The 17,259-nt window shown below is 42.0% G+C and overlaps 1 protein-coding gene across 1 annotated transcript in view; it reads right to left on the bottom strand.

The window, feature by feature from the left end:
* The window catches only part of MDGA1 (MAM domain containing glycosylphosphatidylinositol anchor 1), a 487,363-nt gene that overhangs the window by 238,020 nt on the left and 232,084 nt on the right, over positions 1-17,259 (bottom strand). Inside the window, exon 4 of the mRNA XM_077485391.1 lies at positions 12,646-12,842. Coding sequence (XP_077341517.1) covers positions 12,646-12,842 — 197 coding nt within the window. The remainder of the gene's footprint in view (positions 1-12,645; positions 12,843-17,259) is intronic.

Raw genomic sequence — 17,259 nt, 5'->3', positions numbered from 1 at the left:
TTGGCTGATTAGCCATTTGTTTTACCGAGCGATTGAACAGGTGTACCTAATAAAGTGTCCGGTGGATGTTTATTCTGGATTGCCAACTGGACTTTAAGACAAGACCAGTGGAGATCCAAAAATGTTACAGCTCGGCTCGCATTCTTCGCGTCACCTCCCATCCATTAAAGGACTTTTCTTAGCACATCTGAGGTGGAGGATCCTAAATATAGACAGTGCATTAGTCTCCATTCAAGACATAACAAATCAATTACTGATCTCGCCTGCGCCAAGGCTCCCGGAGCCCCCTCCACCACGGGGACATAACAAATCAATTACATTTCTCTTTTATTGCCGCATTAGCCCTCACTTTGACCTTGCATTAACAATCCGTCCCCAGCCATTTGTAAAGTCACCCTGGTGTAGAGAGCGGGAGAATCGCTCCCCCCCCCCCTCCACCCTTATAGAATCTATAGGTCAGGATGGGCCGCTCTGTAAAAATAGACATTATATAACCTTTTTATTTTTTATTCCAGCTGGGAGCCGGCCTGACCAGTAATAATGGCGGAGATAATATAATTAAAGTACAGAGCATCTCGTAAAAAATGACTGCTGGCTGACGGATGAGATTTTGGCGGAACCCTACGGGACGCTGTGACATATCATTAGTCCTGGCACTTCTCATCCGCCGGCGACCTAGTTATGATCGGGGCCGGCATTGATCCATTTATAAGCGGGGGGGGGTTCTCAGAACACCGAGCGGATGTCAAGGCTGCTGTCAGGAATCATGAGGCGCACTATAGCTGACCTGACAGACACCCCCCCCCCCGACTGGGTGGGAAGAGGTGTAGGACCCCAAACACAGCATCACTAATTCATGAGCTGTGGTGCCTCTCCAAGCCGAGAGCACACCCGGACACCTTGAAGTTACTGCGCCTCAGACCAGCCGGTTCCGAGACTCGGGAACAGACGGATCCATACCCCAGACCAGTCGGGTCTATTGGGGGTAACTAACAGGAACATGTTGCGGGATGTCGAACACACCGTGAGTGGGACCCCTCGCAGGGCTACCCCAGTCCTGGAACAAGAACAGGCCTCACGAACTCCACTCCCTAAGCACGTGACCCCCAACATCTTAAGTACCCCTCCCCAGACTCCTCAGCGAGGCCCGGCACACCCACTGATTGGTTCCCGAGAAGGCTGATACTTAAAACGTCCAACCAGGCCTGGTTCTGGCCTGTCATGTGCACTACACACATGACCAAGCAGAACTTCTAACATAGCCCAGCCAAACTGATGTCAAGGTCAACCTATATCATTAACCCTCAGAACCCCACTACTGTTCTGAGGCAAAAACTAAATTTACACATGTATGACACTTTGTCCAAAATTTCATCCGCTACACTACTCTACTTGGGGCACCCAAAGGGGTCTCTGGGCTTTTATAATCCTATAGTGTATACTTTCATACCTCCCAAATGTCCTTGATTTCGAGGGACTGTCCCTGATTTGCAGAAATGTCCCTCTGTTCCCTCATTTCTCCACATTTGTCCCTCATTTTGGTCTGATCCATATAGATGTATATAAAATGCACCTTTATTTCTATCAAAAAGTGTTTCCTAGTGCTAAACCTTTCAAATTGCTGCATTTGTAGATTCTAAAAGCCAATATAAAGGAATAGTCGTGGTAAAAAACACTTGTGGGTTTAACCAATCTTATTTTTTTGTACAATTCTCCTTTAAAGGGGGTGTGGCAAGGGGTGTGTGCTATGCCTGCATACTTTTGCTGATAGGTGTCCCTCATCCCCCATCTCAGAAAGTTGGGAGGTATGTACTATGAAAATAAAAATAAAAAATTGGCCCTGTGCTGATAAAGTGTTTGGCTTGAGGAAAAGGTGGCAACCCTAGCGGTGTAAAAGGGCCAATCCCTGAAACCAATCCCCCTGTGGCTCCCCCCTGCAACAGCTGACAGTCAGCAGGAGGGAGAGGAGGAGAAGCCCGCTGTGCTGCAGGGAGGGGGAAGTGCCTGCACTATAAAGCTGCCCAGGCCCCCCTCTTAAGCTGATGGGGCCTGGGCCCTATACGGGAGGGCCAGTGCCTCCACCTTATCAACAGCCCTGGCAGGGATAGGCAGGTGCAGTAGAGAAACAAATTACTAAGCAGATTGGCTGTGCTCATCGTCTTCATCACAATGTTTTACCTTTTCGCTGTTAAAATTTTAAAAAAAAATTCACGCATGTTAAAATACACTTTTTAGGCCCCCCAAAACATGATATATTTTCCTAAAGGCAGACACCCTGATGAACAAAATGGCGGCACTTGCAATTATTATGTCACACAATATTAGGGTTTATCTCATACTTTCAGTAAAATAAAAATAAAATTATACACATAAAGCACAATATATTACCTATTTTTTGGTCAAATATAAAAAAAAACAAGGCTGCGTCAAGTAAACAGATAACAAACATGTCAATCCTTAAAGTTGCGCACTTCCATGAAAGGGCGACAAACTGTAGGATCCATAATTGTCCATAGGGGACGCTCTCACTCCAGTGTGCATGTCAATTAGCCCTGACTCAAAGCGAAATGGACACCACTAGACCTCTGAAGGTACGCTGTGGTATCTGGCACAAAGCAGATCTTTTAATCCCTGAAAGTTGCAAGGTGGGGCCTCCATGGATTGGACTTGTTTTTCCAGCACATCCCACAGATGCTCGATTGGATTGAGATCTGGATAATTTGGAGGTCAAGTCAACACCTCAAACTCATTGTTGTGTTCCCCAAACCATTTTAGAACCATTTTTGCAGTATGGCAGGGTGAATTATCCTGCTGAACCCTGGCCATCCACATGATGTAAAAGAAAATATTTTTCTTCAGACCAGGCCACCTTCTTCCATTGCCCTGTGGTCCAGGTCTGATACTTACGTGCCCATTGTAGGTGAATTTTGCTGTGGACACGGGTCAGCATGGGTGCCCTGACTGATCTGCGTCTACACAGCCCCATACACAACAAACTGCAATGCCCATGTTGTCTTCTTTTTACCCATCAACTTCAGGGACAACATGTTCGCTTGCTGCCTAATATATCCCACCCACTTTAAGATGTCATTGTAACCAGACAATCAGTGTTATCCAAGTTATCTGTCAGTGGTCATAAAAGTTATGGCTGATCGGTGTACATTTTCAATTTATACTGGAATTAAATATATACAGTGGGCAATTGACCGGAGTGAGGGCGGGTAGGCACAGGTGCCAGGGCCGTTTTTAAGGCAGGGCAAAAGGGACAGCTGCCCTGGGCCCTGTCATGGTTGTGGGGCCCAAAGCAGCTGCCTCGTACTTGCCAACTATCCTGGTTTAAATTCCCTTGTCCCTTCAGGTTTTAGTCCTGTGCTGTGTCCCGATATATTAGTGTGAAGTTCTGGTACTAATGATGCCCAGCTCTGCCCTATTGTTGTGTACATATGACTCACCTTCAGACCTGTGTTTACATGTAAATAACCGGCATTCATATGTAAATAGGTAATAATATGTATATCATGCCCCCCTGAGGTCATGTCCACAGTAATCTCTAGCAACCAATCAACAGGCAGAAATCATGTGCTGTAACCTCTATCAACTAATCAGTGAGCTGTAATGTGTGCTGTAGCCTCTAGCAACCAGTCAGTGAGGGGTAATGATACACTGTAACCTCTAGCAACCAGTCAGTGAGCGGTAATGATACACTATACCTTCTAGCAACCAGTAAGTGAGTGGTAATGATACACTATACCTTCTAGCAACCAGTAAGTGAGTGGTAATGATACACTGTAACCTCTAGGAACCAGTCAGTGAGCGGTAATGATATACTGTAAAGTAAAGTGATTTTGAGTCTAGCTGTTATTTATTGAATGTCTCAGAGCAGGTGGAGAGCAAAACTGCATGGGGGCCCCCAAGAAAAGTTTTGCCCAGGGTCCAATTAATATTAAAGACGACCCTGACAGGTGCTATGGCTGGAAGAGCATACTGGAACTTGTAGTCCTGCAAACATCGAAGCCCTACAGTCACCCCTTTCAGACAAAACGTTGAGAAAAGTTCCGGTCCCACAAATCCAATCCTATTAGTGTCCGCGGGAGAACCGACGTAATTTACTACTGAAAGCACAAGCTTCATTAGAAGTGGTAATGGGATTGGCAGCAACCGGATATCGATTCCCTGTCCTAACTATAGAGAGTACATGTAGAGTTATGATATTAAGAGGTGATTAATTAGGCAGTGGTCATATGAGTCATGGCCGCGGCTGGAGCTCTGTGCAGGATTTGAAGAGGGCACACAATAAAGCGCCGTTGTCTGATAATTAATTGTAATTGAAGGTTTTTTTACTGTTGGGAGGAAATCCGGAAATCATCGAATGTAAGGAGCTTCACCTAACGCCTGTTGGACCTCTGCACTCTGGAAGAAAGTACAGATCCCCTGAGAAACATTCACAAATTATGAGAATCGTGGAGACATTTCTTTTTGTTGTGGTTGTTCAGGAATTTTTTCGACAATAGATCTAGTAGTAGATAGACAAAGTCAACTGGACTTGTTCTGTAATTTTGAGGATGTTCCATAGCTTGTCCAAGCCACTTTTCAGTTCTAGTGACCATCAGGAACATTCCCCAACAATCTTTCCAGGACAGTGAGGTTCAGATTTTGGATAGAGAGGACAACAAGGTCACAAGAGGCATGAAAGAGGCCATCTACATCCAATCGGAACAAAGATTTCTAAACAGTGGTGGGGGCCTTCAACACCATTTGTAATTGAAGGTATACTACTGTTGGGAGCTTTACAGAATGCTCGCTTAACCTCTTCAATCTGGAAGACAGTACAGATCCTCTGAGAAACGTTCAGAAACGACAAGAAACGTGGAGACACTTCCTTTTTTGTGGTTATTCGGGAATAGCTCCACAATATACTGTATCTAGTAGACGTTAGTCATAGTCAACTGAATTTGTTCTGTAATATTGAAGACATTCCATAGCTTGTCTAAGCCACTTCTAGAGTTCTAATGAGTGTCATGAACATACACTTATGCCGCATACACACGATCAGATTGTCCGGCGTACTTAGTCAGCCGAAACGCATTTCAGCGGACAATTCTATCGCGTGTGGGCTTCAGCGGACTTTTCCAGCGTGAAGTCCGGCGGACTAAGAAAGTATTTTTTCACTCCAATCTTCCCGTCGGACTTGGGTTTCAGCGGACAATACGTTCGTCAGTATGCTAGTACGGCCGACTAAGAATGACGCATGCTCAGAAGCAAGTACGAAAAAGGAAGCTGTTGGATACTGGCTATTGAACTTCCTTTTTCTAGTCCCGTCGTACGTGCTGTACGTCACCGCGCAAGCGAACGTCGGACTTTCTGTGTGTCCGTGTGGGGCCAAGTCCGTTCGGTAGAAAGTCCGCCGGATTGTATGTCGGATTGTATGTCGGACTAAGTACGCCAGACAATTCGATCGTGTGTACGCGGCATAACATTCTTTGGAGGACAGTAAGGTGCATATATTGGATAGAGAGGACAACTGGTTTACTAGAGGCTTGAAAGAGGCCATCTACATCAATCAGACCAAACATCTCCAAACAGTGGTGGGGTCCTTCAACATCATTTGTAATTGAAGTTTTCTAGTATAGATAAAGTATAGATCATCCAAGAAATGTATAAAACTATTGGAATCGTGAAGACTTTTCCCTTTGCTTGTGGTTATCCAGGAATTGTTCCACAATATACTGTATCTAGTAGTAGATAGTCACAATCAACTGGACTTGTTTAGTAATTTTGAGGTCATTCACCAGCTTCTCCAAGCCACTTCTACAGTTCTAATGAGCGTCAGGAACATACTCCAACAATATTTGGAGGACAGTAAGATGCAGATTTTGGATAGAGAGGACAACTGCATCACAACACACATGGAAGAGGCTATCTACGTCAAACTGGAACAGCCATCTCTAAAGAGTGGTAGAGGCCTTCAAAACCATCTGTCTTCCAATTTATAATGCCATTTTAACAGCTCATGTTGGTGATTTGACAACAATTTTTAACTTCCTCCATGTGAACAAAAGGATTACATCTGATGCAGATTTATTGACACCCAGGATGGCATTATGTCAATATAACAGGCTGATTCTGCCACTTTCACGCCTCCCATCCTGTTCTTGGACAATCAGCATCTGCCTTGACTCATTCCATGGTGGTTGGATTAAGGCAGGGGTTCCCAACCTTTTTAAGAGTGACGGCCACTTAAGCAACTTGATAACCAGTCGCGGGCCACAATGAGCGGAGCGGGCGGATTACAGGTCACGGCTACTCTGTAGGCCCTCCAAACCGATCCACCCAGATGGAAGGGGGGAACTCCCTTCTATTTTGTTATCAGATTTTTAGGACCGGATTGGAGGCAGGCGGGAGTAAACGGACAAAAGTCTGTTTACATCTGCCCCTCTGTAGAGGTGAATTGAGGGCCCGATTGGGTAGGGCCGATCATGTGAAAAGGGCCTAAACTGCTTTCACACTGATGATTACCCACACCGCAGGTTAACTGAACTTTGCCATAGACTCTGCCTGTGGCAAAAGTCGGCACTGTACAGGAAGCAACAGTTTATGGGCTCTGCTCTGCAGCCGTTTTCTTCCTCTACCACCAGCTTCATTCACAACACCGAAGCTGTGGTATGATGGGTCGGCAACCTGCGATCTGGGCTTGCTAACCCGCCATTCCAGAGCAGGAGGTCGCGGGCTACATCAAAGGGCTCCGCGGGCCACATGTCGCCCCCGGGCCACTGGTTGGCCACCCCTGGATTAAGGTGTTGGTGCTACTTAAAGTGGTTGTAAACCCTTACAAACCACTTTGACCTACAGGTAAGCCTAGATTAAGGCTTACCTGTAGGTCCAAGAAATATCTCCTAAACCTACACGGTTTAGGAGATATTTACTAAAAGACAGTCACCGCTGTCACGCGCAGGCGCACTATTGCCGTTAGAGACATACCGCCGTTAACAGCGATATGCCGTTAGTGGCGGCTCCCGTGCGCATGCGTGGGAGTGACGTCATCGCTGCTCCGGCGCTGTGAGTGGCCGGAGCAGCGATACCCGAAAGAAGATGGACGCTCCGGACTACAGGGGACAGCGGTGACTTCGCTGGCTCCTGTGTCAGGTAAATGACACATAATGGGCTACTATGCGATGCATAGTAGCCTATTATGCTTTACCTTTGCAGGGAGACAAAGGAAGTAAACCCATCAGAGTTGATGGAAAGAAGGATGGAGCCAAATACAGGACAATTTTAGAAGAAAACCTGTTAGCCCTTGTACACACAGTCGGACATTCCGACAACAAAATCCGTCAGATTTTTTCCGACGGATTTTGTCCGAAACCGGTGTTACATACACACGGTAGGACAAAGTTGTCGGAAAATCCGATCGTTCAGAACGTGATGACGTTTGTTCGTTGCGACGGGACTACGTTGCGGCTAGTAGCCAATAGCTTTGGTCTGGTAATTTGATCTGAGCATGCGTGGCACTTTGTCCGATCGGAATTCTCTACAAGCGATCAAACAAATTCTGATCGGATCATGTTGTCGGAAAATTTTATATCCAGCTCTCAAACTTTGTTGGTCGGACATTCCCGACGGAAAAATTTCCGATGGAGCCCACACACGATCGGATTATCCGACAACACGGTCCGATCGGACATTTTCCGTCAGAATTTCCTACCGTGTGTACAAGGGCTTAGAGTCTAAAGACTTGAGACTGGGGCAGAGGTTCACCTTCTAGCAGGACAACGACCCTAAAAATACAGTCAGAGCTACAATTGAATTTAGATCAAAGCATATTCATGTGTCAGAATGGACCAGTCAAAGTCCAGACCTAAATCCAATTGAGAATCTGTGGCAAGACTTGAAAATTGTTGTTCACAGACGCTCTCCATCCAATCTGACCTCTGATCTTGAGCTATTTTGCAAAGAAGAATGGCCAAAAATCTAGATGTTCAAAGCTGGTAGAGACAACTCCAAAAAGACTTGCAGCTGTAATTGCAGTGAAAGGCGGTTCTACAAAGTATTGACTCGCCATACAAATGCCCCCCACACTTTTCACATATTTATTTGTAAAAAATTTTGAAAACCATTTATCATTTTCCTTCCACTTCACTATTATGAGCCACTTTGTGTTGGTCTATCACATACAATCCCAATAAAATACATTAACTTTTTTGGTTGTAACATGACAAAATGTGGAAAATTTCAAGGGGTGTGAATACTTTTTCAAGGCACTGTATGACTTCAGAGAACTCCATCCAGAAAAAAAAAAAAAGGAAAGCGCTGTACATCCTGTCTCTACCCTACTGCCATGTCACCTCCAAAAGCGACATGCAATGAAAGTGTTAAAGGATCAGTCCACTCAAAATGGAAACTTTCGTTATTTAAAGTAAAGCTTCAGGTCTGAGACAACATTTGTCTTCGTTACTCCAACAGTGAAATCTCCCTGCCCTAATTCCCAACTGGAGGTGACTGCTGTGTCACCTCCTAAATTGACAAGTACGAAACTGACATGAATGTATGAAAGGGAGCAAACAAGGATCCTGACAGGAACTGGGGTACCCATTGTCCACCCGGAGGGAAACCAGCCAGACCCCTTTCTTTGGGAGGCCTGCCAAAGCAGAGTCAACCCAAGTGCTAGGTGGGGCTCCCCCCCCGAAGGGAGACCCCATGGGAGGGGGGGGGGACATGACCAAAAGGCCACGTGCCCTCCTCCCCAAGATGTTCAGGGTAAGTCCAATGACCTACGTGTTGTGAAAAAAACGCAAGTGACACACAAAAAATAAGAAAGAGGAGGGGAAAGTGGACAAGTGCTTCAAAGAGCCAATATGCTAGACAATGGCGGGCCTTTTTTGGCCAGAATTTAAAAAAAATCCTCCGGTCCTGGCCAAAAGACCCAGGCCTGAAGGCAGGTAAGAAAAGAGTGTGCAATGGTGCAGTGACCTTGGTGCCAAAAAAACTCATAGTGACCTCCCCTACCAGTGCTAGGACAAGGTCATCTAGAGCCCAGGGCGAACATGCCAAATTGCACCCCCCCCCCCCATGATGTATGAGCATTATGTGTCAGCAAAAGTCCCCTCCCCTAAAAACGAAATTGAGACCCAATCTACATGCTTACCCCCCAAGCATACCCCCCCCCCCATACAAAGCCACCCCGGCTGAAATTCCCTTCCCAGCACAAATCTTTGCCCCCCCACCAGCTCAAATCCTCTCATTCCCCATATGCCCTCAGCACAAATCCACCTCACCACTAAAAAAAATCCCCCCCCTCTTATTACAAATCCTCTACCTCTCAAATTTGCCCTCTGAGCACAAATCCTCTGCCCCCACTCCAAATGCCCCTCCCAGCACAAATTCTCTCCAATCCCCCATCCTAGCACAAATCCCTTCCAAAATTCCACTCCTAGCACAAATACCTCCAATCATCCCCGCTGGCATAAATTCCCCCCCCCCCCAACAAAAATAAATCCCTCCTAGTACAAATGTCCTCTCATCCACCTTTTCTAGTACAAAACCCCCACTCCTAGCACAAATCATCTTCCACCATTCCCCCTCCAAACACAAATCCCCTCAAATCACAATTCCTAGGTTCCAAGGAGGGGACATTTAGGGAGGTGTTCTAGAACAATTCTTATCCCCTGACAAAATTCCCCTCTCAACACAAATCTCCTTCCCCCAACCTTATTGCGGTGCTCCCCCATCTGACATGATACCACAGTGCCCAGGGCAGCCACCCCTTGTCCCGGCCCTGTCCCCTACTGTGAAAATTTACAGACTTCGACTCCAGGGGCAGATACACCAAGGCTTACCACAGCCTAGCATCTGGCCAGACTAGTGCAGCACCATCCCTAAAAAGAAGGCATTAGAAATTGGAAAGCTTTGGGAGAGCTTTGCCTTCAACCAGGGACAAGCCTGGTACACCAGGCCAGAATCAACCCAGGAGGAAAAAGGCCCTCCCACCACTCCCTCCATTCCCACTTAATTACATCAGCCTGGATACTAGACAGCGCCCACCCCGGTCTAGGGGACGCTCCACTCTCTCTTATAAAAACAGATACTAAACTTGGCCTTAGCCAAAAGGTCGAAAAGCCCCCCCCGGTTTCTTTATGTCTTAGATACTCCACAGGTGAGATCTCTGTGCCATAATTCAAGACTTCGTTCCTGTCCATCTGGGAGTCCTGGGTGTTCCCGTTCACCTTAGTGCGTTTCTGGCTTTGCCCTCACCCACCTTTATGTATTCCAGCTCCTCCTGTTTAATTCTTAATAATATAAAATAGACAAAATTCCAATAGGGAGTGTGGAAACCCCTCATAAAGCGTACAGCTGGTGTGCGGACCCAGAAAACTGTCAGGTAATTGAAGTCCCCCAGCCTCTATTAAATGTTGAAATAACAGTTTTGGGTGGATGAAGTCTTTAAAAAATCAAAGTTTAACACAAAACGTGAAATCTGGCCATGGAATTATACAGCCTGCACCTCCAAAAAGAAGAAGAAGAAAAAAAACAGATCTTGCATGGTCATCCTTTGTTCTGCCTCCTTGTTTCCTTATTGGCCTGTGAGGCCACCGGTCACACATAATAGTCAATAGGGAGGTAGGAATGGAGGGGATGATGGAGGCCAAAGTGCTACCAAGCAAAGTATGACTGCTACATTCAGAATAGAGTAATAGAGCCCACCAGGTTTGAGGGTCCCAGGTGGGTTGTGAAATGTAAAACCCAGAGGTGTCTGTTGTGGATTATACTGAGCGTTTGCAAGCAACTAGATAGATGAGATCAGGCTTGTAGACTGAAAGAGGACCTTACACTTCCAAGCTCATCCCCCTCCCATAAAAAAAAGACGTAGGATAAACGAGGATAGTAAGTATACTTATCTTTCTCTGCATTCCTTACTCACAGTCTTTCCCGGAAAATTCCCGGGCACTGATGAATACCCAAATCTTATGAGAAGATTCTACAGGGCAACAGCATCTTCTCGTGAGATTTTGGTAAACACAGCATTCCCTGGGATTAAGTCAGAAAGGGTGGCGATGGCCCCCTCGCCTAAGCGCCTTGGGTGGAATCCAAGGAAAATAAACGATATTAAGTCTCTTTGTCGTCCCCCACGCTTTTTTAAAATTTTACTACATTATGGGAAAGAAAAAAGTGGACCTTACATTTTTGGATTAGGCTCTGCTTTAAAAAAAGCTTAGAATAAGGAAAGAACTCAGAGTGGGCTTCACCAAAGTAGTGATGTTCACTAGTAGACTATAGGCTTGTGCAATTCGTTTAGTAACGAATCGAAATTCGGTCGAATTTTGCATCTTTCGGACATTCGGATGCATCCGAATGTCCGAATAAAAAAATAGCGAATTACAACAAATACGAAAGAAATATAACGAATGAATTAGAATGAATTCAACATGATTCGGTAATTCTTTAAAGATCTAATGAAACAAAAGGTCAGCTCAAAGTAAATCTTATAGTCCAATCAGCTAATTAATTTTTTGCCGGAGGATGGATTACTGGCAAAGTGCATTCCTGAGAACTGAGTTAGAAGGGTGTTGTATTGTATTTGAGCCGAAGTACTAAATGATTTCAACATGATTCGAAATTATTTCAACCGCATTCGAAATGATTTCAACATGATTCAACATTATTTCAACCGCATTCGAAAATATTTTGTGACCCGATTTTGGGGCCACATATCTCGGGGTCACTTGGTGCTAGAAATCCCAAATTTGGTATGCAAACACAATAGTACGAGCACTACAACATATCCAAATTTGGAGTTTTTAGCACCAAGTGACCCCGAGATACATGGCCATAAAGTCGGGTCAAAAAATATTTTCAAATGCGGTTGAAATAATATCGAATCATGTTGAAATAATTTCGAATGCGGTTGAAATAATTTCGAATCATGTTGAAATCATTTCGAATGCGGTTGAAATAATTTCGAATCATGTTGAAATCATTTCGAATGCGGTTGAAATCATTTTGAATCCGGTAGAAATATTTTTCGAATTTGGTTGAAATATTTTCGAATGTGGCCGATTTTTCGATTTCGGTAGAAAACTAAACGAAATCCGAAAACGAATTTAAGTTAACGAATATAACTAAACGAAATTAATGAATTAACAAATTAAAACGAAACGAAACTAAACAATTTTTTTTCCTTTTGCACATGTCTAGTAGACTACATCAGCCCCTGCTGCATCCTCTCACCTTGTGACTTACTGCAAACTTACAGTGTTGCGTTTTTTAGAGAGAGGAGACTTCCCCCCTGCCTGCAGCAGACTGAAGACATCATCTCAGCCTAGGAAAAGTCACTGGCTGGAGTTTATTCATCCACATGACTTGTAGAGTACATTTAAAAGGTATGTCTTAATCTACATATCCTCTAAAGCCTGGTCTGAGATCGGATCGGGCTTTAAACTAAAGGCTTCCAAGAGCAGATGGACACAGGTGAGGTACCACTATTATCAGAGGGGACACATTACATAATGGAACACCGACTATTGATTTCTAACCTGCCCCTTCAGAAAGCAGGGTTGGTTCCTTCCAATGACATATCCTGATCTGAATAATTTTCCACAACTAGCTCCTTGCTGTCAGCAGGCAATTCATTAATACATAAACATATCATACCTGTGTATAGAGAGGTTCGTAGATGTCCACCCCATTGTCCTGGCTTTGGGACAAGGTCTCATTGGCTCGTTTCCAGATGAAGCGGGCGGGTGGATTGGAGCTGACAGTACATCGCAGGAAGACGGTCTTCTCCTGGTAGAAACTCCCTCTTACATCACTGATGGTCTGGTGAACAGTAAGGATGGGTTCATCTAGATCTGGAAAGCAGGGTCACAGGGGTGGTTATAAGCTTTGTCACATTTCATTTTATAGATTTGTGTTGGACATCCTACCATGTCATGAGAACTGAAAAGAAAAGTGAAGAGGAAAAACCATGACAAGCAATGAGCTACACCAACCAATAGGTCCAGGAGCCAACCAACCAACAAACCAACCAACCAACCAACCAACCAAGAAACCAAGCAACCAACCAACCCACCTTATTAGTTTAAGGGAGGTTCCAATAATTAGCCAGCTAACGCTTTTGCTAATTTACCACACAAAACCAATGTTATCAAACCAACCCACCTACCATTTCCCTAACCAACAGAAAAAATAATATCTAATCACCAAACTCAGTCTCTCTGAATACCAGTCAACCAGAAATTTCAACATCTAATGTCAGACAAACACTGCTTCAATTTCAGCAGATTCCTGATAAATTGTCTGAAAATTCAAGCCATGGGTGACGAAGTTGGCACAACTGGCTCAACAAACCATAACCTAAAAATAGAATGAGAAGGATGGAAAACTCTTGGAAGAACTGTAACCGCAGTCAATGAGATACACCCTTTCTTGGGTATACCGACATCCATACAACAGTCCTCTCCTCAGCTAACCAGACAACCAATAGTCATCTCCTCAACTAACCAGCCAAACAACAGTCATCTCCTCAACTAACCAGCCAAACAATAGTCACCTCCTCAACTAACCAGCCAACCAACAGTCACCTCCTCAACTAACCAGCCCACCAACAGTCATATCCTCAACTAACCAGTCAAACAATAGTCACCTCCTCAACTAACCAGCCAAACAATAGTCATCACCTCAACTAACCAGCCCACCAACAGTCATCTCCTCAACTAACCAGCCAAACAATAGTCACCTCCTTAACTAACCAGCCCACCAACAGTCATCTCCTCAACTAACCAGCCAAGCAACAGTCACCTCCTCAACTAACCAGCCGACCAACAGTCATCTCCTCAACTAACCAGCCAACCAACAGTCACCTCCTCAACTAACCAGCCAATCAACAGTCACCTCCTCAACTAACCAGCCAACCAACAGTCACCTCCTCAACTAACCAGCCAACCAACAGTCACCTCCTCAACTAACCAGCCAACCAACAGTCACCTCCTCAACTAACCAGCCCACCAACAGTCATCTCCTCAACTAACCAGCCAAACAATAGTCACCTCCTCAAATAACCAGCCCACCAACAGTCATCTCCTCAACTAACCAGCCAACCAACAGTCACCTCCTCAACTAACCAGCCAACCAACTGTCCTTTCGTCAACTAATTAACTAACCAGCAGTCACCTTCTCAACTAACCAGCCAATTCACACCCAAAAGAGTGATTCCACCCATCAACCAAACAACTCAGCTATCAAATTAGGCAAATCAAAAAAATGTACAGATTTATCCATCCAGGTAAAACAGCTTCACTGCTTGTCTTTGTAGTCAGGCAGCAACAGAAACTGCGCCTGCATGAATACCAAACAGTGACTGCATCTGATAGAATGCAGTTACTCTTCTACTGAAAATTTTCCACCTAGCTTCAATTTTTCAGTTGAATTTTATCTATCTGGGCAGTGCCAACAGGGTCACCCACAGCTGGAATTTCGACCAAATCGGCAGGAACCAGATCCAATTGGAGCTGCGTATGCCCAGCTTTACTTATCGACCAGGTGAATCATTAACTAATCAAACAACTCAAACATCTAAACAAATACAGTAATTTCACCAATTGACCCACCAGACCAGACCACCAACCAAGCCACCAACCAAACCACCAACTAAAGCAACAACCAACCCACCAACTGAGCCACCAACCAAGTCACCAACCAAGCCATCTAAAAGGCAAGAAAACTGCAAAGCTAACCAAAACCACCAAGGAATCTGTGGTCTTAGAATTGAGGACGTTACTCTAAAATTAAAGGATCTTAAAATAAATAAATATAACAGGGCCAAACCTCATTGGATTTCTTCTTTAACCATCTAATTTGTGGCATTTAGGAGACATCAGCTTGGATCTGTCAAGTGACAAAGATCTGTGACAACTGTCAAAGGTACGATTGGGGGGGCATAATATCAAGAACTAGTTCTGGCCAGCTCGGTAGATTGTTTAAAAGAGCTGGATGCATTCATATATGCACAAAATCTAACTGGATACTAATATTTATAGGTAATATTACCAGGGGTAGTTGATCGATGGAATATCCAATTGCCTTCTGAGGAACCAGAAAGAATTTTTTTTCCCCCTGGAAAAAAGTGAACGGTCATTCATAAGGGTTTTTTGCCTTCCCCTGGATCCACTGTCAGTAGAGATTTGTGTATTGAGGCATTCTATTGGTTGAAGTAGATGTACTTTTTCAACCTAACAATATACAGTAACTATATTCTGGTATATTTATTTAACATATTCAGGTATATTTACGTATTATATTCTAGTATAATTATATATTATATTCTGACATATTTACATATTATATTCAGTTTTTTTAATGTTTTATTTTGGTAAAATTATATATCATATTCTGGTATATTTATATATTATATTCCGCTACATTTACATACTAAATTCATTTATATTTATAAAATTCTGTTATAGTTACTTATTATATTCTGGTATGGTTACATAATTGTTTCTGGTATTTTTAATATATTATATACTGGTAAATTTACATATTTGTTTCTTGTATTTTTATATATTATGTTATGGTATATTAATATATTATATCCCAGTACATTAATAAATGTAATTTTTTTTTTATATATTCAATTCTGGTATATTTATATATTATATTCTGGTATATTTACATATTTTTTTCAGGTATTTTATATATATTATATTCCAGAATATTTGTATAGTATATTCTGGTATATTTATAAATTTTAACTCTGGTATACTTACATTTTATATTCTGGTATATTTACATAATTTTTGCTGGTATCTTTATATATTATATTCCAGAATCTTTCAATATTTAATTTTTTTATCTTGATACTGTATATTACTTTCTGGTATATTTACATTAAATATTTAATTCTAATATATTCACATATTATTTTCTGGCATTTTTATATATTATATTCCAGCATACAAAATGTATATGTTCCGATATATTTACATATTATATTCCAGTGTAAATTATATATTATATTTAGTATATTTCTATATAAAATTCCAGTACGTTTACATAATACATTCTTTTATTTTTGTATATTAAATTCTGGTGTATTTACATAATTGTTTCTGGTATTTTTACATAATATTTTCTGGTATATTTGCATATTTGTTTTAGGTATTTTTACATATTATATTCTGGTATATTTACATATTTGTTTCTGGTATTTTTGTATATTATATTCCAAAATATTTGTTATATTCCAGTATGTTTATTTATTTAAATCTTTTAAATTATATATTAAATTCCGGTATTTTTACATATTATATTCAGGTATATTTATAGTTTATAGTCTGGTATATTTATATATTTAATTCTAAAATATTCACATATTATTTTCTATCACTTTTGCTAATTATATTCCGGTATACGGAATGTATACATCTTGGTAAATTTAAATATTATATTCAGGTATATTTATTGATTATATTCCGGTATATTTATATATTTAATTCTAAAATATTCACATATTATTTTCTGTCACTTTTGCTTATTATATTCCGGTATACGGAATGTATACATCTTGGTAAATTTACATATTATATTCCGGTATATTTATTGATTATATTCCAGTATATTTATGTACATTGATGAGAATGTTGTTTGCAGCTTTTTTTTACAGAACATAAAATTTTGTAATTTTTTGTCTCCATGGCCATGGAAACATCCGAATAGAATTCACAGAGATGTCTCTGCAGCATTACAGCTGAATTTGGTGAATATCTTTATCCAGCTCTTGCCGAAATCCAGATGTCTGGAGTCTATTAATATTTACATAATTGTTTCTGGTATTTTTACATAATATTTTCTGGTATATTTACATATTTGTTTTAGGTATTTTTTTCATATTATATTCTGGTATATTTGCATATTTGTTTTAGGTATTTTTTTCATATTATATTCTGGTATATTGGCATATTTGTTTTAGGTATTTTTTTCATATTATATTCTGGTATATTTACATATTTGTTTATGGTATTTTTGTATATTATATTCCAAAATATTTGTTATATTCCAGTATGTTTATATATTTAAATCTTTTAAATGATATATTATATTCTGGTATATTTACATATTATAGTCAGGTATATTTATAGATTTAATTCTAAAATATTCACATATTATTTTCTGTCACTTTTGCTTATTTTGCTAGGCCCCTCCCACAGCTCTGCTCTCTCTCTGCCTGTGCAGGGTGACTGGTCTTGTCTCCGCCCCCCCCCCCCTCCT

This window comes from Lithobates pipiens, unplaced genomic scaffold (assembly GCF_037356315.1).
Source record: "Lithobates pipiens isolate NorthernLeopardFrog02 unplaced genomic scaffold, aLitPip1_a1.2 Scaffold_18, whole genome shotgun sequence".
NCBI classification, from domain to species: domain Eukaryota; kingdom Metazoa; phylum Chordata; class Amphibia; order Anura; family Ranidae; genus Lithobates; species Lithobates pipiens.
This window is presented reverse-complemented; position numbering and strand designations above follow the sequence as displayed.